This window comes from Podarcis vaucheri, assembly GCF_965113315.1.
Source record: "Podarcis vaucheri genome assembly, chromosome: 7".
Classification (NCBI taxonomy): Eukaryota; Metazoa; Chordata; class Lepidosauria; order Squamata; family Lacertidae; genus Podarcis; species Podarcis vaucheri.
The window spans coordinates 25,842,665-25,865,074 of NC_138765.1; the positions used below are offsets into that span (position 1 = coordinate 25,842,665).

At 46.1% G+C, this 22,410-nt stretch overlaps 1 protein-coding gene across 7 annotated transcripts in view; it reads right to left on the reverse strand.

Annotated features, from left to right (window-relative positions):
- Nucleotides 1-22,410, reverse strand: part of PTPRU (protein tyrosine phosphatase receptor type U) — a 381,886-nt gene that overhangs the window by 165,635 nt on the left and 193,841 nt on the right. For all 7 annotated transcript variants that reach the window (XM_082231472.1, XM_082231471.1, XM_082231470.1 and 4 more), the window contains exons 4-7: nucleotides 20,972-21,053; nucleotides 19,604-19,719; nucleotides 17,544-17,718; nucleotides 16,025-16,318 (exon numbers count right to left, since the gene is read on the reverse strand). In XM_082231472.1, the coding sequence (XP_082087598.1) occupies nucleotides 16,025-16,318; nucleotides 17,544-17,718; nucleotides 19,604-19,719; nucleotides 20,972-21,053 (667 nt within the window). The remainder of the gene's footprint in view (nucleotides 1-16,024; nucleotides 16,319-17,543; nucleotides 17,719-19,603; nucleotides 19,720-20,971; nucleotides 21,054-22,410) is intronic.

Below are 22,410 nucleotides of genomic sequence, written 5' to 3' on the forward strand. Positions count from 1 at the left end.
CAACTAAGCTTTAGAATAAAAAAAATTGACTGCAAGAGCTTTTCAGTGGTGGAATGGACTGCCTCGGAAGATGGTGGACTCTCCTTCACAGAAGGCTTTTCAACAGAGATTGAACGGCCGTCTCACAGAGATTCCTTATACAAATTTAGATAGATAGATAGATAGATAGATAGATAGATAGATAGATAGATAGAGATAACATAGCTGTTATTCCTGTGTTGCAGGGGTTGTGCTAGATGATTCTTAAGGTCCCTTCCAACTCTGTTATGTTACGATTGCTATTTGTTGTCCTCCAATGAGGTTTGGGGAGGCTCGACTGGAATGTAAGATGAGGTTCAGACTGAACACAACACCAGGCTGGATACAAGCTGTGCTCTGAAAAACACTAAGATCTGAAGTTGTTCCAGGAACAAGTAAGCTGCAATAAAGCCCTTTTATAGTAGCATTACCAGGTGCAGCCTAATTCTTAACACCACCCATGCTGCAAAATTCTGCTCTACTTGAAGGGGCTCAGCAGTCTCTAGCAATCTCCTACTGCAACAGAGCAGTGCAGCCTAAGATCTTCCAGGATCTTGAACAGGCGAGTCCTTGAAGCCAGGGGATGGCGGTATCACATCCTTGAGCTGTGGGGATGGGGGGCACTGACCACACAAGTTCATCTTGTAGCCGTGCTTTTGCATACCCGCCCATTCAGATTTGCAGTCGTTGCCTCCATCACCTGCGGAAGAGGAATCTGAATCCTAGTGCCTGCCACTCATGGGATTTTCACTCCTAGTAGGAGACTCTTGTGGGGTTTTCCCCCTCAGGTGCTAAAATAACTTGCTTAGTCTTATGTATTATGCACTTCGACTTGGAATGTGTCTGTGGGTGGGAACACTCTTTTGATGTCCTGCCTCAGGCAGCAGAATGTATTGCACCAGCTGTGATGCTTGTGAACAATTCACTGCTTTATGCTCCCTCCTTTCACTTCCCTGTCTTGCCGTTTAGAGTGTAAGCCTGGCGGGCAGGGCCTGTTGTCTTGTTTTTGTTTGTGTACCGCACCTAGTTAATGTAGGTGCTCTGAAAAGGCATAAATTAACAAATAAAGTAAGATTTAGAGGGGCACGTTGCTATACCTGCTGGTGCGCAACAGACCAAGGAAGCCTGGAGCTGAATAATGTTCCTAGGAATCAAAGGCGCCATCCAAGTTCCAAGAAGCTAACATCCTGACATATAAAGAGAAGCACTTGTAGGCAGGCGGGTGGATACAGGGAAGCAGATAAAGACACTGTGAGACAGTGATGCTCTGCATCCAAGCCCTTTAGTAGATCAGCTGCCCTTGATGCTAGTGCAAAAAGTGACTACTAGGCTGGTAAGCAAGAAAGCCCAATGGGACCATGAGCCACCAGTCCTGAAAGCACCACCTTGGCTGGCAGAGAGTTACTAGATCCAGTCCAAGATCTTAGCATATAAAGCCATAAATGGCTTGGAACCTGAGTATCTAAAAGAGCACCTTCCACAGTTCTTTTCTTCCTCCCTCTGGGAAGTACGCTTCTTTATGCAGTGATGCAGGGGAAAAACTGGACCTGCTTGTTTTTGTTGCAGGCACCTATTCCAATGGAGCAGCAGCATGCAGCAAAAGCAAGAAGACCCCCTGTTTTTCTGCAGCTTACTTTTTTCTGTGCATCTCTGTTCCAAAGAGGGAACAGGCATGCTCAGCTAAACAGATCAAGATTTAACCACCCACTGTCAGCTGTTATGCAGGGGTTAAACCCTACTGGGAACCCACAATATTAGGAAATTGAGTCCCACCCTCCCAGCCCATCAGCTGACATTCTAAGTGATGTCTGCTGATTGACAGCTGGGAGTGGTTTGAGGAAAATGGCTTTGAAAGGCAAAGGGGACCCCCTGTGGGGTGAAGATTGGCCTGTGGGCCAGAGGTTCCCCACCCCTGGACCAGAGTTTATTTTGAACCATAACTCCTGTTTTACACTTAATGACAAACCAGGAATTGGTGGAAGCAAATTCTGAAGCTGCATGCAACACTGTTTTCCCACTAGCACAACAGATTTCCTGTTTTAATTGTTGTAACCTGTCCCAGGACCTTAAGCTGCAGGGCAGGTAAGTTGTTGTTGTTGTTTGGTGGTGGTGGTGGTGGTGGTATAAAAGACACTTTAGTTGTGGGGAGGGGGGATTAGCCAAGAACTGTAACGGGATACTCAAGAAGTGTGAAAGCCAGTGGATGACTAAATTCTGAACCACTCCCTAGCCCAGAAGGTTAGCCTGCATCTTAAAGACTGCATCACAAAGACCGACTTCCTCAAGCATTCTGCTTTAATTGGGAATGGGGGGGAAGAAATAGGGGAATGAGGGAAAGAAAGATAATCAAAAATATGCATACAAAACCTGCTTGGTGGCGGGGGGGGGGATATGAGCTTGCTGAGTCAACTCCCTATTATTCACAAGAATCATTAATGAGAATATTAATGGGAATAATGAATACTATCACTTTGAAAGATGTTATCAACATGATCACTTTCAATTGTTGTGAATCACAGATACTTTGGAAGCACGCCTCCGCAAACACTTGCACAAATGCTGAAGTGTGGGAAATGGAGACACAGCCTAACAAGCGTTAACTAATCAGAGTGGCACATGGGGAAACCGAGACCTGAACTTGGTTCGAACTCTCAAGATGTATCCGAAGGCATTCCAACTATCACATTTAAGAAGGGAGCCCATATTGATTTGCGGATGGTGATCAGAGAGCTGTGCTAAGGCCCTTTGGGCACGATCCAGCATGAGCAGGGCAACAAGACCCTAAACTGTTCTCAGAGCTGAATAGTGAGATGAATATCAAGCATGGGGGTTTTATTCCAGGGCGCCTGGTCAAGCAAGCTGCTGACAGCCGGCTGAGGTCATGGTCGCCGGAGCAGAGGTGAGCAGTTGCCCAAAGCGGGTGAGATAGCAGGACACAATCAATGCCTGTTCTGCTCTGGGATAAGCTAAAGGTATTATAGCAAATGTTTAAAAAATACCAAAGGTCAAAAGCAAGGTCAAAGCACCACACAGGAACAAGGCTGAGGTATGGAAGTGCTGCAGGACATGAGCACAGAGGACCTGAGGCTATGACCTCATCAATACAAGTTACTGAGTGTTCTCTGCATCTCTGGCAGACTATAAACATCAATGGTATTAATATGCTTGTCCTTCCATCTTGCTTGCTCAATTCCAACCATGACCCACCACCACCTCTGACCATCTGGTTAACTGCCCTATATGTTTCAGAACCATGGCTTTTCTTGTGATAGGAGGACCTTTGGGGGCAGTGCAGAAGCTCCCAAGAAGGCATCGTCCCTCAGTTATTGAAGCAGCTGTGACAATGAAGCAGGGACAGTAACTGGATTCTGTATGAGATTAAGAACATAGGAAGAGCCTGCTGGTTCAGGCCAAGGGTCCAGCATTTTGTTCTCAATGTGGCCAACCAGATGCCTGTGGAAAACCCACAAGCAGGAGGTGAGCACAAAAGCTCCCTCCTCTACTGTGGTTCTCATCAACTGGTATTCAGAAGCATTGCTGCTTCCAACTTTTGGGGCAGAACACAGCCTTCACAGCTAGTAGCCATTGGTAACCCTCTCCTCCATGAGTTTGTCGAATTCTCTTTTAGAGCTATCTAGGGTGTTGGCCAAAAGGGACATGGGTGGCGCTGTGGGTTAAACCACAGAGCCTAGGACTTGCCGATCAGAAGGTCGGCGGTTTGAATCCCCACGATGGGGTGAGCTCCTGCTGCTTGGTCCCTGCTCCTGCCAACCAAGCAGTTCGAAAACATATCAAAGTGCAAGTAGATAAATAGGTACCGCTCCGGTGGGAAGGTAAATGGCGTTTCCGTGTGCTGCTCTGGTTCACCAGAAGCGGCTGAGACATGCTGGCCACATGACCCGGAAGCTGTACGCCAGCTCCCTTGGCCAATAAAGCGAGATGAGCACCGCAACCCCAGAGTCGGTCACGACTGGACCTAATGGTCCCTTTACCTTTACCTTAGGGTGTTGGCCAACACTGTGCAAGCAAGTTCCATAAGTTTAACTATGCACTGAATGAAGAAGTACTTTCCTTTCATTTGTCCTGAATCTCTGAGCATTCAACTTCAGTGGATGTCCACAAGTTCTAATGTTATGAGAGGGGGAGGGTCTTTGTTTTGTTTTTTCAGTTTTCTGCTTCTAAAATGTTGTCCAGATCAGTTGGGGTCCAACCGCTTCTAGCACCATGCTAACTTCCCCTGCACCAAACCACAGTTTAGTGTTTATGTGCATGATCAGATCTTGGTGAGGTGGGATACAGTTGGGATTCTAGAGAAGCATTATTCTGGAGGAAAAGTGAACAGCTAAATTTTGAAAGAAGGGGTGGTTTTTTTTGTCTGTGTTTTAAACCTAGCAGTTCATTCTCGCCACAAGTAATTTCCACATCTGTTTCTTGTTGTTTTAATTTGCAAAGGAGCACAATGGTGACAGCGGGGATTTTCAAATTAAAACTGAAGTAATAGACGATGCTGTTCTTTCAAAACTTTTATTTATTTCCGATTTCATGGAAAGCTATACCCCTCCATGCAAAGCTTTCACCACCCCCACCAAACTAAAACTATGACGGAAGCTGAAGTGGCAGAAGGACATGACTGCACAATTGCATTTTTAAACTGAAATTAAAAACTTACTAACACTTAAATGGCACATATGAAGAATTCTGCTAGCTACATTCTAGAAATGGAATTACTGACCAGATTAAGACTGGGATAGAATTAACCATGATGATCACCCACATGGATAACTTAAAGGGAGGATTAGAAAAATTCATTGGAGGATCAAACTACCAATGGCTAACATCAACACTGGCTATGTCCCACTCCCACTGTTAGCCAGAGGCAGTATGCCTATCACAAGTGGGAAGGTCACTGTTGCACTCAGGACTGAATTCTCGTGAGCATCCGATTAGCCACTGTGGAAACAGGATGCTGGACTGCATGGATCTTTGGCCTGATCCAGCAGCTTTTCTTTCATCCAAATTGTAAGAATCCCAGAACAATCATGGAAGCAAATTAATCCACCTTGCTCATCCCGACTATAATTGCATATTGTCGATTTTAATTACAGTGCATTGTATTTTTAATACCGTCTTGTTTGTAAGCCACCCAGGGAGTATTTATCAATGGATTGTCCTATAAACTAATAAAACACATACATATCAATCCCAGGGCACTTTTCGACTCAAAGCCACATAGGAAGAAGTTTGCTCCGTAAATTGCAGGCCTACGTAAGATGATACAACTGCTGGCTCCTCAATTTACATACCGATCTAATGAGAGTCACATCTCGGCTGTGGTGCTGAGAATTACATGGGTGTCCAGCTCATCCTGCAGGATGCTCAGGGTGGTATATCTGGGGCACACAGTCTCCTAATCAAGTAGTAGCTACATCCAGAGCCAGTTAGATTAAGAGGTGGACTATTAGAGCAATCCAAACCCCTGACTAGAAGATGCAAGAATTAATGGAAAGATGCAGCTGTTGCAGCATCCCCAGCCTTGTTGCTTGCGTTGTCCATGGCCCACATTTTCACTATCCTAGCTCTGCAACAACTGAGATTGGGCCTATTGCCATCATGTGATGGCAGCAGGTGTCTCAGGATCCAGGATAATTTCCATGGCCGCTGGGAGAGATCAATATGCTGGACTAGATGGGTGTTGGGCCTGATCCAGCATGCCTTTTCTTAGGATCTTATACTGGGCACAAAGAAGTGTTAGCCCAGCTCTGGATTTCCCTGCCTCTGGATGTTGTGGGAAGAGATTATGGGCCTAAATTAAATTGATGGAAGGAGATAAATACCACATAAGAGGACTTGCTGGTCCACATCTGACATGGGTAGAAGAGCCCCACCCCAAATCCTCAACTCGTGGCCAATGCACTTGGAGGGTTTCTCAGGAACAGCACAAGTCGGAGCTGAGAGAGTGCCAGTCTTGAAGCTTCAATCTCCTTTCTAAAGTTCAGTGTTATTTAAATGATCAGTGGCAAACAGACAGCCTGGCACCCCTGGGCCAATGCAAGCAGCCTCGCAAGTGCTTCAGTCAAAGATCAGCTAACAAGGATGTCTGAAAGCATTAATATTGCTGAATATATCCATACAATTAGCACCACTACAAAAGTTGCCTGTGCTTATAGCTGCCGATACAGCTGTAGTACACCCTGGTGCAGCAACTCAATCCGTGTCAATCACTGCCGGCAACATGGTACAGCGCAGGCGGAATCTCCCTGTGCTCAAGGGCTGCTTCCAGTAAAGGCTGGCAACTGTTCACATCCAAAAAAGGCTGGCACAGGCAATAGTGCTATTACGGCACAGAAGGAATTTCTGCCACTATGGAAAGTACTTTTGATGGGTACTGCTCTCCACTAGAAAAGGAGAAAGGAGGGGTTTTGATTACAAGTGCTGCAAAAGTTGCACTCTGATTTGTTTGTCTGAATATATTCAGCTCCTGAAAACCAGCAGTTATTAATGGCTACCTGTAGAGGTGACCAAACTCTTCCCTAGATCTTAAATTAAAACTCATCTGCACTATACATTTAAAGCAGCATCACGGCTTCTGCCAAAAATCCAGGAAATTGTATTTATTGAAGGGTGCTGACTGAGTTGTTGTTAGGAGTCCGCCAATTTGAGAACTACAATTAACATAATAAGAAACTGCTTTGCACCAAGTTAGACCATTGGTCCAGGAGTGTCAACACTGGCCAACAGCAGCACTCCAGAGTTTCAGACAGGTGGCATTCCCAACCATACCTGGAGATGCCAGGGATTGAATCTAGGACCTTTTGCATGCAAAGCAGATGTTCTACCACTGAGCCACAGTCCTTCCCTGAAATCCCAGAGTTCCCTGGGAAGAGGAATTGATTGTTAAACTATTCTGGAAATTATAGCTCTGAGAAGGGAATAGGGTCACCTAACAACTCTCAGCACCCTTAACAAATGACAGTTCCCACAATTCTTTGTGGGGAGCCATGACTGTTAAAAGCAGCTTAATACTGCTTGAAATGCACAGGGTCCTAACTTGGAAATGACTCAAACTTGGAGATTTTAGATTTCCCTCTCAGTGCAATGCAATGCAATCCATTCTGTTTCCTACTGTGGCCAACCAGATGCTTTCATGAATCCCACAAGAGAGCACATGAGGCTACTATGTAGAGTCAACAAATCATATGATGGAGGAACTTTTCATATCATGCACCACTTCTCAATGCCCAATGATTCTCCCAGCAGCTGTACTACTTTTCTGAAACATAGAGAGGTTGGTAACCAGAGACACAAGAGCCATACTGCTGTAATGCTCAGCTTCCCCATGCTCTTTGTAAGGCTGGGGAGCTGTCCAGCAGGGCAGGAGCTGCTCTAGCATGGGAGCTATCCAACCAAAGACCCAGAACTAACATGTGGGACTAGGAGATGAGTTGAATGAAGCACTGCATCACCAACAGCTTGGCAGCAGCTGACCTTGCTGCCTCTACCTCTTTTTGGCGCATCAGTGGGAGACACCTGGTGTTCCTTATCATCTCACTTCATCCCACGGAGGGCTCAGGGAAGGAAGGTTTTGTGTTGGCATGTATGCACTGCACCTTCTGATGCCTTGGACCTGACTCATTGCCAGTGGAACACAGAAAAATGCTTCATGCAGCCAAATGAGTTGTCTCCAGGGATCAGTGTTGCCTACTCATGACTCTCAGCAGCTCTCAAAGACCTCTGACTTTCCAGCCACTTGCTAACCTGGTCCACTTTTTAGCTGGAGACGCCAAGAACTGAAGAAGGGAACTTCTACATGCACAGCATGTGCTCTTCTCTTGAACTACAATCCACTGCATCCCACAGGCAGGTGTGAAGCTCAGCAACTGGTAGGCATAAGAACTCAAGAGGACATCTGGTCCCCTAAGTCTGCAAACTGCAAACTGCACACCACACCAGGTGGTGTGATGACAGTAACATCACAGGTGGGACATCTTCCAGGGCAGTGTGCTTTACCACCACCTTGTTGTTGTTGTTTAGTCATTTAGTCGTGTCCGACTCTTCGTGACCCCATGGACCAGAGCATTCCATGCACTCCTGTCTTCCATCGCCTCCCGCAGTTTGGTCAAACTCATGCTGGTAGCTTTGAGAACACTGTGCAACCATCTCATCCTCTGTTGTCCCCTTCTCCTTGTGCCCTCAATTTTTCCCAACATCAGGGTCTTTTCCAGGGAGTCTTCTCATGAAGTGGCCAAAGTATTGGAGCCTCAGCTTCAGGATCTGTCCTTCCAGTGAGCACTCAGGGCTGATTTCCTTAAGAAAAGATAGTTTGATCTTCTAGCACCGCCTTAGGGGGTGTATTACCCAAGAGAGCACTAAGAGGCAAGGTGTAAATAGCTATCAGACTTTGAAAAGCTGGTGTCACTGGATCAAGGTCATTGGTTTTGATGAATTAATTAAACTAAATAATTTTAATTGGATTTTGAATAAACATGGAATTAATTCTGTTTTGAATTTTATTGTGTTCTAATCTTCCTTAGTAGAGCTTGCAAACTGCTATTCTGAATGCTTTTTACAGGGTAGGGGGCACTGGAGATGAAATTATGGAACAAATGAGTGGTGCCCTGAAAAAGTCTGGGAACTACTGTACCAGGGTGTTGATCTGGGGGTGGGTGTTCTGTCAGAGTCCACTGCCTTGTCATGAACCTGGAATGCACTGGGTCCAGCGGCGGGTTCTCCCCTCTCCAGGATCTCAGACAATTCTGACTGCAGGGTGGTCCCGACAGGGCGTGGGTGGGACACAACACACCCTGTGACTTTGCAGATGGATGAGACAGCATTCTTAACCGCCTCGGACCACCCCACTCCCAGCTCAAGAAAATAAATAGATAAAAAGGCAGCATCCTTGACCTCCAAAGAGCCAATTAGGGCGACCTTGGGATGTTGGATGCTGTCAGTGTAGAGCTTGCTCCCTTTATGCAGCACCGGAGCTGCAAGGCAACATGTCATGTCAAGTGATGCCCTGCACTGTCCACAAGGTCATGGCAGTTCAGTCAGGAACCTCAGAGAGATTTTCCCAGCCTCCTCCTCTCTTGCACACACAGTGCCCCAAGAGAAGAAGAGCAAAGTGACAGGAACAGGGCAAGCCAACTCTGCTCCCAGCATCCTCTCACATGCCTTTGCATCCTCAGCCTCCCTTTGGGGTACCCAAAGAGAACAAGATGTCCCTGCAAGGCGAGGGGACAATGCCAGGCACCCTTGGTAGAATGATTCAATTCCTGGGTGCCTCTCGTTCTGTCCCTGCAGCAGCAGCCCAGCAGTTGTCATGAGGGGAGTGCAGAAAATAATCCCACAGCAATCATTTCTTCCTTTGCTGATCAAATGCAAATCTGCACTTCCACTGAAGGTGGGAGTGGGGGAGAGAGAGAGAGAGAGAGAGAGACAGCAAGGTGCCAGCACTCTGTGAACTATGTTGGGATCAGTGAACATGTAACAGGGGACTGACCAGAAATAAAATGAAAAAGACAGACAGGGAGAGCAAAGGAGAGATGAAGAAAGGAGGTGCGGAGAGACAGGCAATGGTGGGAGGGGACTTCCATGAGCACAGACAAAGGCCCAGACAAGAATACAGAAAACGGAAAGGCAGGTGTGTGCCTAGATCCGTAAAGTGGAAGGGGCATAGTTCAGAGGTAGAGCATCTTTTTTGCAAGCAGATTCAATCCCCTGGAAGCTTCAGGTAGGACTGAGAATGTCCCTTGTCTGAAAGTCTGCTGATCAGTGCAGACAGTACTGTGCTAGATGGATGTGTGGTCTGATTCAGAATAAGGCAGCATTTTATGTTCCCATTTTGAGGGGAATGGGGTATCTCAGTTGCAGAACAGCTACTTTCCATGCAGAAGGTCCCTGCTGCAATCCCTTGGCATCTCCAGATAGGGCTGAAAGTGCCACCTGTCTTAAAGCTTGGAGAGCTGCTGCCAGTCAGTGTAGGCAATACTGTGCAAGGTGGACCAATACTCTGACTCAGTAAAGAGTTAAGTTCCTATACAGTTACTTCACACTGGGGGGTAGCCCTTTCATCTGATTTTGGGGGGGCTGGGCCCCGCCCCCTCTACTTAGTGCCCCTGTTGTTAAACTACTCTGGAAATAAAGCCATCTCTACCCAGCCCCTCTCCTCCTGTAGAAGAGAGCAGGGAATCCTGAGCCATGACAATTGGCCATCATTCTCATCAATTGGCCTTCTTGGCAGTGGCGCCCTCCCTGTGGGGTGCCCTCCCATCAGATGTCAAGGAGATAAAGCACTAAACAACTTTTAGAAGATGTCTGAAGGCAGCCCTGTATCATGAGGTTTTTAATATTTGGTGTTTTATTATGTTTTTATGTGCTGGAAGCCGCCCAGAGTAGCTGGGGAAACCCAGCCAGATGGGCGGGGTATAAATAATAAAATTATTTTCATTGCTGACTGCTCCAAATATGACTCAAGAGTCTAAACTAAGCAGGCAGGCAGAACATTTGTTCTCTCAATGCAGACTTCCTGAAGCTGGTGCCTTCCAGATGTTGTGGATTCCAAATTCCCACCATCCCTGACCAATAGCCATGCTGAAGTGGCTGATGGGAGTTGTAGTCCAAAACATTGGGTAGGGAGACCAAGTTGAAGAACCTTAGGAACCTGCCTAATACTAAGTCAGACCACTGGTTCATCTAGTTCAGTCCTGTCTACACTGGCTGGCAGCAGATCTACAGGGTTTCCGGCAAGCCCTGTACTACATGGAGATGCAAGAGATTGAATGTGGGTCTTTGTGCATGCAACACAGATGTTCTATACTTGAGCTACAGCCCCAGCTATCAGGGCACAAGCTTTGCTAGAAAAACTTTGCTAGGTCTGGGTCATGTTTGCTAACTAGGGAGCATTGAGGGGAGGCAGTGGCCTGGATCTGAATTTGGAACAAAGGGACAGAGATCAAGAGCAGAAAGCACTGCTAATGAAGCCTGAATCACTAACAAGCTCTGCTTGGGAATTCCCAGCTGAGACACCTGGAACAATTCGGGTCATGCCTCCACTATGGCAATCCAGTTAGTGGTGCCTCGAGTCATCTCTAGAGAGAGAAAGAGAGAGACGGGATTTGCATCAACAGAGCCAGCAGCCTGCTTGAAAGGCTCAGGGAACAATACAGCAGAGCAAATGCTGCAGGAGGTCGTTGCCGAAAAAGAAAAGGGAAAAGTCAATCAGAGGCAGAGCCATGCACTTCAACTGGCACTGTTTGCAGCAGTTAATGTTCCAGAGCCCCCTCTGCCCCTTTTTTCCCCATCGCGTGCAGCAAACAGTTTCCCCAAGTTCCCGCTGACATGGCTTCCCCTACTGAGGGCACTTTTCTCTTAAAAGGAATCATAATGCACAACCCAGGGAGACAAGAGAGCGTGCCTATCATAATCAACTCAAGAGACACTATTATTAACCACCAGAGCACACACTTCCTGTAGCTGCAGAGACTCAGACATCCGCGAGTTGCAAATTCAGTGTCTAGGTTAGAAGGGCTCGAAGGTTTCCTTTCCTTTCTTTTTTTCAATGGTGGAAATTAGTTCCATTTCCCATCTTTGTCACTGACAAGTTTCTCACCCAAGGCTGAAGACTTGTGTAGCATTTTAAGAGAGGTAAAGGAGGTCAGACACCTTGCGCTATTGCTGCCTTCCAAGAACAGACTTCCTTCTTCTTCTTTTCTGTTCCGATGAGAACTCAGGGAAGAGGCAAACAGCTCTGCAGGTTCTCAGCATGGCAGATGTGGGGATCCTTTGTTCCACCATGTTGGCCATGCTTGCTGGGGCTGACAGCAGTTGCAGTTCAGCAACATGCGAAGGGCCAAAGGTTTCCCACACCTGCTGTATGGCAAGAAACAGGCATTGCTGGACTGGGATCAGAGGGAGAAGAGGATGTCAGAGGTGGACCATAGGCACCTGGGTGAAGTGCCATGAGCTCTGAGGCAAAACCAGTAGTCAGGATTGAGGAATAAGTCAGAACCACAGAGAAAACCAAGAGGCAAGGAAAGAAATCAGAAGTCAGGCTCATAGAATATCACACACACACAAGGAAACACCAGACTTTAACAAGACATTGTTGTGCAAGTAAGGAAGTAAAGAAGCCCTTCTGTATCCCTTCCTGTCCAGAAGGATACAATGAACAGCCTAGTGGACAGAGTCAGACCAGGGGCTGAGAACACTGAAAAGCTGCAACCTACAGTTTGGAGGTCACCCAGATGGAGGCGCTGCACAAAAATCCAGCAGTTCCCAAATAATGGAGAGAGCAGGTAAGGGAACAAGTAGCAGTGGCACAGAGGAGGAGGAGCAATTGATACCATCCAGCAGCAATTTCAGGAAGGGCCATAACTCAGTAGCAGAGAACCTGCTTTGAATGCAAAACAACCCAGTTCTAATCCTAGGTATCTCCTGTTGGGATAATTAGATAGCAGATGATGGATAAAACCCCTGGGAATTGCTACCAGCAAGAATAGACAATTCTGGGTTAAATGGAGAAGTATGATCCAGCATAAAGCAGCTTTCTGTGTTTGTATGACCTTCAATGGTGTCAGGGCTGGGCAGTGGCCAACAGTCTAAGGTGAGCCAGAAACCAGGAGCCATGGGACAACGAAGTAGTCAGGGGCAAAGAGCAAGTCCAAAGCAAAGGAGCCAGGCTTGAGGAACAAGCTCAAACAAAGGTCAGGACCAACAGACAAACAAAGGATGCAGGGAAAGTAGTAGTGCAGTGGTAGGGCATCTTCTTTGCATATAGAAGGTCCCGGGTTCAATCCCTGGCCTCTCCAGGTTGTCTGAAACTCTGGAGAGCTGTAGCCAAGTGCCGTAGACAACACAGAGCTGGATGGATCAATGGTCTGTTTTGGTATAAGGTAGCCCCACATGTTCCTACAACCCTGGAGTATTAGTAGTAGTTTATAAAAGAGCCTTTTAAACATCCCTACATGCCACCTTATTTCCCTGAAGACAGATAATTAAATAAGGAATAATAAGGGGAGAGGGGAGAGGGGAGAGAGAGGGAGGGGGAAATAAAGATGAAGAAAGCACAGGAGAGGGAGAGGGAAGGACAAAGAAAACATACCAGATGGTCTGTAATAATGCTTTCTTTTAATGCTGCATATATTTGCACAAAATGTGCCCATATTTCTTTACACCTCTCTTCCATACCTAGATTTTTATATGCTACTCTCTCCTTGTCTTCCAGGTCCACTAAATCTAAGATCCAGGTAATCTAATGTCTGGTTGAGTTTTGTCTTTCCATTGATGTAATGCCTGTGTTTAAGCAACCAATGCTGCTCTTTTGATTCAAGCCTATTAGAAGATTCTTCACGTCCTTGTACTCTCAGCATATAGAACGAAGTACTATCCTATTATGCTGTGGTCCTGGGACTCACAGGGCGGTGGTAGTAATAAACAGGCCAAATCAGTGCAGATAAGCAGGTCAGAGCAAAAGGCAGGGAAAAATTAGGTCAGGCAAAGATCAACAAGTCCAGGAAGGTATCTCTAAGCAGATCAGGACCCTGGATAGCTCTCGGCATGCCTGGAAGCATCTGAAGCCTAACGCAGCCTGGCAAAGCCTAAACTGCACTTGGCTCCATCTACTTGAGGGGGTGGAAGTGCCAGTATAAAAGACATGTGTACAGTTCTGTAGGCACTGACTTATATGCTGTGAAAGAGATGGGAATATTATCAGAGGGTCATCCTTCTACTCGGAAGAACTTGGGGGAGCTATGTCCTTAGAGCAAGAGAGGGATAATGAGGGTCTTCCCACTAAATGGAGCAACCCTTTAGGAGGTACTAGTTCTTGGGAGGAAAGCGTAGTATTTCCCTTTCTGCCTGGGGCACCGGGGCAGGCTTACCCATCTTCCCAAAACCCATTCAGATTTAAACATGAATACTCTTGGCCATAAATTCTAGACCATGGGCACCAGTGGCTGATAAACCACTTCATCCCCAGCCTTTTATTAATCCAACCTGCTGCCAACAAGCTGTGACTGTTCCTTTACTCGGTTTCTGAAGCAATGATCATTTATCAGTTTAACGTGGCCCCTGTTGGTGAACACAACTGTAAATCTGGATCGCAAGAGCCGGCTTCTGTCGGAAAGATTCTCTCTCTTTCCCTTTGCTGTCTCAGGTTAGTCGTTAACACTTGCCTAATTGCAGGCATCAGTGACAGTAAACACATCCAGCTTGGAGACAGCCAAGGACTTAAGGAACTTCATAATACCTTCCCAGGTAGACAGACAGACAGGTACTTAAATAGCTTCCTTGAGCCTCAAACAAAGAACATCCCTACTGTCAGCTTCCAGACTAAGCCACTTTTGTGAACCACAACACTTGTAAAATGCAAAGTGACTCAGCTATTGATTCTCAAAGTGCCAAGGAGGAAGAACACACAAGCTGCTGTCTGAGCCTTCTCTTGACCAGGCCAGCAGGCTGAATAGCAACTAGCCACAACCATGCCTATTCAGTGCAACATAGGGGACTGCAGCAATTAAAAAAAAACCTGCTAGCACATTTGCAAAGCTAAGCAGCGTCCGGTAAGGTTTCAAATTGGATGGGGGACCATGTATTGAGATTCCTGCATTGCAGGGGGTTGGACTAGACGCCCATCAGGAACCCTTCCAACTCTACAATTCTATTATTTTATCTGTGAATGAGCCATAAGATATGAGGGATTGTACACACTCCCTTTCTCATCCTGACCCATTTACTCTTCCAGTCTTCTCTCTGCCTGTCCCACCTCTCTTGATGCCATACACTGGTAGACCTTGGCAAGGAGCATTTCTTTGGCCATTATTTGGAGCAATCCAAATTCAGATAGCTAGGCTAAGTTTAAAGATCTTAGAATTCCAATTTAGGTACAAAGGCAGCTGCCCCGTAACAGGTGAAGCTATTTGCTCATCTAGCATATTTCTGTCTACTCTGACTGGCAGCAGCTTGCCAAGAGAACAGCAGAGCAAATATCTTTACCTATTACCCGATCCTTTTAACTGGAGATGTGGAGGATCAAACTTGGGTGCACTACCACTGAATTACTGTCCCCACTCCCTCAGTTTGAAGGTCCATTGACCATCTTCATTAAATTAAACTGCACAGGTGCTGGCGACATGCCTTGGGCTTTTCAGTGATCACTTGTTAAGTGCACATCACCAAAGCCATTTTGGAAATTTTCCATGGGCATGGGCTTTTGGATGGATAATGCTTGACGCTTATGCTTAGCATTGCTAGATCAATGTACAAACTGCTATTGCCTCAAGCCTTTTGCTTTTGCTATGGTCCCAGCCACAAACACCTAAAACAAAGCTGCAGTCCTGCCCCTCCTTTTCTTCAGGCTGCATCTGGCTGGCAGCTTTGCAAGTTGCTGATTTTAGCAGCTAAGAGCGCAGGAAGCAGAGCCACACAGAAAAAAGAAATCAGCTAGTAGGCATGAGGTTTGGAATTACAATATTTTGTGCAGGTGAAGGACTGTAGCTCAGCAGTAGAGCATCTACCTTGTATTCAGGAAGCCTCAGGTTCAACCCACAGCATCTTCAGGTAGGATGGAGAATATCCTCTATCTGAAACCCTGGAGAGATGCTGCCAGTCAGATTGGCACTAATCAGGTAGATAGATGAACCTGACTCAGTATAAGGCAGCTTCTAATGTGGCTGTGTTTTGAGGGAAGGGCCATAGTTCAGTGACAGGGCATCTGAATTGCATGAGGAAGGTCCAGGTTTCAACCCACAGCATTTCCCGGTAGATCTGGGGAAGGCTCCTGGTCTGTGTAGATTACGCTGCCAGTTGCGGTAGACTATAGCAAGTGACACAGAACAATAGCCTAACTGTATGTAGTAGCTTCCTATCTTCTGATCCCATGGGCAAGAATGAATACTACCCTGTAGGCAACTCATCACTGCTCTGTTGTAGAAGATGCATTTGGGGTGGTACAGCAACTGGTTTTCATGGTACAAGGAAGCTCACTGAAAACCAAGATAATGAAAGCTCCTACCTGCACACTTTGTCCTGCTGATGAGGGGAGGCCCAGGTTTGCCAGTCCCTCCATCCCCTGGCCGGGTAAGCAGGACACTGATCTCATATTCCGTATCTGGATCCAAGTGCCACAACTTGTAGGTCTGCATGTTCACAGCATGAACCTCCGACCATGGCCCAGAGGTCATTCGGTACTCAATTTCTTTCCTTACAATGGGGCCATCTCCGATGATGGAATTGGTATTGAGCTGAATGATCAGGTACGTTGAGCCTGCTCTCAGCAGCTGCGGGGGTGCAATGGGCGTAGGGGGCTCTGTCCAAAAAGGAGAGAGAAGTTGTTACTAGAAAAGACCATCACACCAGCTTCAGATGGTTATCAATAAGAAAGTGGCTTACTAGGACCGCCTGTCCCCATATGAACTGACCCAGACACTACAATCATCATCTGAGACACTTCTTTGTGTGCCTCCTCCATGAAGGGCTTGGAGAGTGGCAAAAGGAGAACAGGGCCTTTTCTGTGGTGGGTCCTCACTTGTGGAATGCTGTCCCCAGGGAGGCTCACCTGGCGCCTCTGTTACATATATTTAGGCACCAGACAAAAACATTCCTCTTCTCCCAGGCCTTTGGATAATTAAACAATCTACAGCCTTTTGAACCGGGGAGATGGGGCATTCTTTCTGTTTGCTACTATGGAATGTGTGTTTGTGTTTTGATATTCTAAACTGCCTCGTGATCCACAGGTAAAGGGCAGTATAAAAATTTAATTAATAAATAACAATAAAGACAAGGGACCACAGCTTTGCATGTGGTAAGAAACAGCAGGAGTTTCCCCTGGTGGTTAAAAAGAGGTTCCCAGTGTTCCTTATCTTCTCAAAAGCAGCAATGGAGGTGAAACCTCAAGGTTTGTGTGGTTCTGCAGTTGAGCCATTGATCCCTGTCCCTGGCCTTCTATTATTCTGTATCAATAATGTGCCAGTGGTTTGGTCTCTTCCAAATTGAAGATTCTATGCTCCCCATAATGGCTCAGTCTAAGCAGAATCAAAGTGGCATGGAGCTCATTGTATACCCCACACACACCCTCCCAAAAAAAGTTCAGCAATGGCAAAGCAAATGGGTACACTTAAGGTGCCGCAGTGTTCCATCTAAAATAATTGACACTCAGCTGCACCTGTCAAAATAAATGAACAAAGGACATGCGGCAAAGGCAGATTATTTGCTTTCCCTCCACCTCCTCTAATAGTTTGTGTTCACTGGCTTGCAAAATCCACCCATCACTGAGAATTTGGGAGGGTTTCTTTGCTATGTGTGCACAGCAGCCAAGACTCTGCAGTGTCACACCTGTCTGTTTCCAGCTTCAAACCACTTTTCTCAGGGCTTTGGTTCAGTGACACAAGGCATGAGTTGCAGGGCTTGGCAAAACCAGCATCCACTGCTGAATTAGAGTCAAACCCTCCCCTAGTTCTTTGCTTTCCAGGTCTGTCTTCTACCGGTATAGCCCTAAGCCAAAGTCAACCCTCCTGACACTCACTGCTGCATACCTTTCACAATCAGTTCTGCAAAGTTGGAGACGCCAGAGCCCCTGCCAGACTGGGTAACGCAACGGTAAAAGTCCTGGTCTCCGTTGGAAACTTTATCCAGTTGAAAGGAAGCCAGGAATCTCCGGTGGCTGATGTGTTTCACAGAAGCTGCCGGGACAATTGCTCCATTCTGCCTCTGCCATCCAAAAAATAAGAATAAATGGCTTCATCAGGAAGAAGTCATTGGATTCTCTTACGTTTCTTGCGGAGCTAAGATCTCATTGGCTCTCGCACATAGTTCCTTTTACTCCATGTGCCTCCCATGCCTTCCTATTATGTGCCCAATGCTGTGGTTTCTCTACTTGCCTACAAGGTCACACATGAGAAGTACATCTTAATTTAGGATGCAACAACATTTTCATGGGTGATCACTTTCAGCATGAAAAGGGGAGTTTTGGAGGGTGGTATCAAAGTCTTCTCCAATCTCCCCCTCAAGGTTTTTCATTTTTCCCCTGTTTGTGCAATTTCTCTCATTTCCCCACCCTTTAAAAGAGCGTTATTCTTGGTGGATGCATGTTAACCAGTTGGGGATCATGCAGGGAATATACAGATCTCAACATTGCCAATTAAACATAGCCAAACCAGAATGGGGGCAGTACTTTCTCCTCTTACTCTAAATAGGCTCTTCATTCTCAAACTCCACCAAACTATCACCCAAACAGAGGGATATATTTGCATGTCAAGACCCTGAGGCTACCCAACCCCCCTTGATGAATAAGTCACAAGGACACAGTATATTAGGTTAATGGTTATTGGGCAAATTTAGGCCACAACTTTATTGGTTACAGAATGTGAGCTGTATTGGCTTAGGCACTGGAATTGACCCGACTATATCTGACTCCTGCCTGCCATGCAAGGAGTCCTGTAAGGCTCAACCACCAATAGGGGGAGCACCATTGATGCAAACCAACTCGAGCTCCCCCAGGGTTTCCAATGGGGTCGTGGCCCTAGCCCCTCCCTGGGCTTTGGACAAGATCCACACCCTGGATTCCTTTAATGGAATACCCTTAAGATTAGAGACAGGTGATGGCCACACCTCCCCTCCCGCAAACCATGTTCTACCAATGCCTAACTGCCACTTGAGCCAAAGGCTCGCCGCCAACACCCTCACATACATGCAACCAATCTTTTACATCCTCTGTAATATCAGCCAACCAAACATTGTTTCCCCAGTCAGAAAGATGTATGCCATCAACTCCTCCCCACCCGGAAGTGGAGCAGATTTCACACTCTCCTTTCACTTCAGTCCTATCGCAATCCTAGTCTTTCACAGACCCTCACTTTATGACATATTGTTCATTGCACTAGAATGCTTATTTCTTTGTGGAATGGTACAAGCTAAACATGGAGGCAAAGGGTGTCTGGGCGAGGTAAAAAGAAGCATCTCTCTTCCTCTCAAGCAAATAACATTTCCTGCATGCCTAAAACTGGTTGTTTGGGCTTCGAGAAATTGTTTACCTAACAGCCATCCTTCTGTCCAAGCTGAAAGATGGTCAGCTCACAGATGATAGGAAGAAGTTTGCCATTGAAGTACAACTGGATGGCAAGCCAAATTCTTACCTAACTCTGATTCTCTCCCAGGATTAATGGGCACATGCTATAGGTAAAGGGACCCCTGACTATTAGGTCCAGTCGTGACCGACTCTGGGGTTGCGGCGCTCATCTCGCTTTATTGGCCAAGGGAGCCGGTATACAGCTTCCAGGTCATGTGGTCAGCATGACTAAGCCGCTTCTGGCGAACCAGAGCAGCACACGGAAATGCCGTTTACCTTCCCGCCGGAGCGGTACCTATTTATCTACTTGCACTTGCTTCCGACGTGCTTTCGAACTGCTAGGTTGGCAGGAGGTGGAACCGAGCAACGGGAGCTCACCCCGCCGCGGGGATTCGAACCGCCGACCTTCTGATCGGCAAGTCCTATGCTCTGTGGTTTTATCAACCATACGGCACCAGGAACTAACAGGACAGAGAAATCCCAGGTTGTTCTTGGGCAGTAATCTTGGTAACCTCCAACCCCACTTACCTGCATAAGGAACCTCTCTGCTTCAGAAGCCTTGCCGGAAGCAACACACTGGAAGGTGGCGTTCTGACCGGCATTCACCTCCACATCACCCAGGCGGGAAAAATGAGGTGCTTTAGCTGCCAAAATATGCAATGAGAAATAAACTCATAGAAATCCCTGGAACTGAATGTCCTTCTCCCTTCCTCCCCTCCCCTCCTCTCATACGCACATTATATAGCTTCATGCTATGCAGAAGGTCCCAAGTTGAACCCACAGAATTACAAAGCAGCACTGGGGGGAGACTCCTGCCTGAAATCCTGGGGAGCTGCTGCCAGTCGGTGTGGACAGTACTGAGCTAAATGGACCAATAATGCAGTCCAGTCAGCTACAGTGCATGGAATTTGGAGAGGATCCTATCTTGCCCTTCAGCTCAGGCAGCAAAATGTCTTCCTCTGTAATATGGGCATAGCTATCCTGGCCAAATTTACAGGGCTGTGGTGAGGAATGTGGAGAGCACTGGTAGAGCTGAGATAAAATTGCCTCACCAAATGATATATCATGATGTCGGAAATAAGGATGGGGCTCTGTTAGAGGCATTGGCTGGTTTCACAGTTTCCCCCATGCTGTGATTTCTGCATAACACACACACACACACACACGCACACACACACACACACACACACACACACACTATATTGCCAGGTCAGAAATTATGAAACCAACATCACAATATGGATTTCAAACCAGTTTTGGATTATATATCAACTAGCCCTAACACACATCATGATTTGTGGTATATTGCCAGGTCAAAAATTATGAAACTGATATCACTATATGGACTACAAACCAGTTTTGGACAATATATTGATATATCACCCAGACCTAGCCCCAATTTTGAGCCAAAGTTCACATGTTTATCCCTAAGACAAAAAATATAAAGCACTTACAAAAAAGCATGATGGAATTATCCAAGGTTGTATCCAGCTTTAGTCCGACTCAGCATAGACCGCTGAAATGGATGGACATGACTAACTGAATGTCAGTGGGTCTATTCTGAGAAGCACTTAGCCGGAGAAAACCGTGAGTGTTATAATTTTGTTCCAACTGTTTAGCCCCGAGATAATATAATATAAAGCGCTTCAAGCACTTATGAAAGGCATTACCGAAGAAACAGCGAGCATTACTATCACATGGAATTCTATTTGGTTTCGAAATAGAAATTCAGGCAAGAGGAGAGGAAAAAGGAAGAACAACACATAAGAATACAAAAGGACTCAATGTGAGAAAGAAAGGAAAGAAAGGAGTAGCTCACAAACTAACCAGAGAGTTTGGATGTATAAATTAAGCAGATGAATCCTATCTCCAGGCCTAGGCTATAGCAATACTTACAGCAGGGATAGTTCAAGAGCAGGATGTCATCCAATCCAAGGTATCCTCTGTGTTCACTGGAGACCACTGCCTCAAACAGGACCTGAGAAGGAATCAGGTACATATAGATAAACCCTGTCAGGAATACTGGAAGCTGCTTTATTCTGAACCAGACCATTAGTCCATCAGTACTGTCTACACTGACTGGCAATGGTTCTCCAGTGTCTAAGACAAGGTTCTCTTCCAGACCTACCTGAAAATGCCAGGAACTGAACCTGCAAAGTAGGTACTCTACTTCTGAGCCACAGTCCCTCCCAGAGAATTCTAATGGAGTAGGACTGGGAAACCTAGGACCCTCTGGGGAGTGTTGTACTCCAATTTCCATCAGCTCCAGTTCAGCATGACCAATGATCAGGAATGGTGGGAGATGGAATCTGGAAACAACTGGTGGATCATACATTCTGCACTCTTCATGGAAATGCTATAGCCCTGGGACAGCAAAATCCAATATATGTCCGCTTCCACTGAATTCAACATGGCTTACTTCCATGGAGGTGGAAATAGGGTTGATTATAATTTTATTGTTTAAGTTAAAACAGAACATTTCAAAACTCCACAAGCATCATCGATGGGTTTGTATCAAGCAATCTATTTTACTTCTACTAATAATAATAATACAGTGCTACCTCGGGTTACAAACACTTTGGGTTACAGACTCCGCTAACCTGGAAGTAGTACCTCAGATTAAGAATTTTACCTCAGGATGAGAACAGAAATCACGTGGCGGTGGCGCAGCGGCAGCGGGAGGCCCCATTAGCTAAAGTGGTACCTCAGGTTAAGAACGGTTCAGGTTAAGAACGGACCTCCGGAATGAATTAAGTTCATAACCTGAAGTACCACTGTAATAATACCATTTTATCCCATGCTTCCTCCAAGGAACTTGAGCTATCATCCATTATTTGATTGATTGATTGATTGATTGATTGATTGATTGATTTGCCCATCTATAACCTACTTAGTCCATATCTAAAGTCCACAGGTTAAAATCAATTGAAGGTCACCATAGAATTAATACACACCAGTAAAAAGAAAAAAGAAAAAAGAAAACCAGGAATAACAATCGGAATAGAACAATTGGAATAGAAAATTCCTTATCATAGCAGCAAAAACCTGCAGCAAATTACCATATCCAGCAGCAAAATATCAGGTTAAAAATCTAAAAGCAGAACAAAAGCCAACCAAAGGCTTTCTGAAAGAAGGTCTGTGGCCAATTGCCTGAAGGAGGGACAGGAAACCTGTAACCCTCCAGATATTGCTGAACTCCAATGCTCATCATCCCTGACAAATGACTGTGCTGACGGGATGATGGGAGGTGGCATTCTGCAACATCTGAAGGACCACAGTCTCCCCATTACCGGTCTAAAGAAATAAAATGTTGAGGGCCTATGAGGATATTCTAC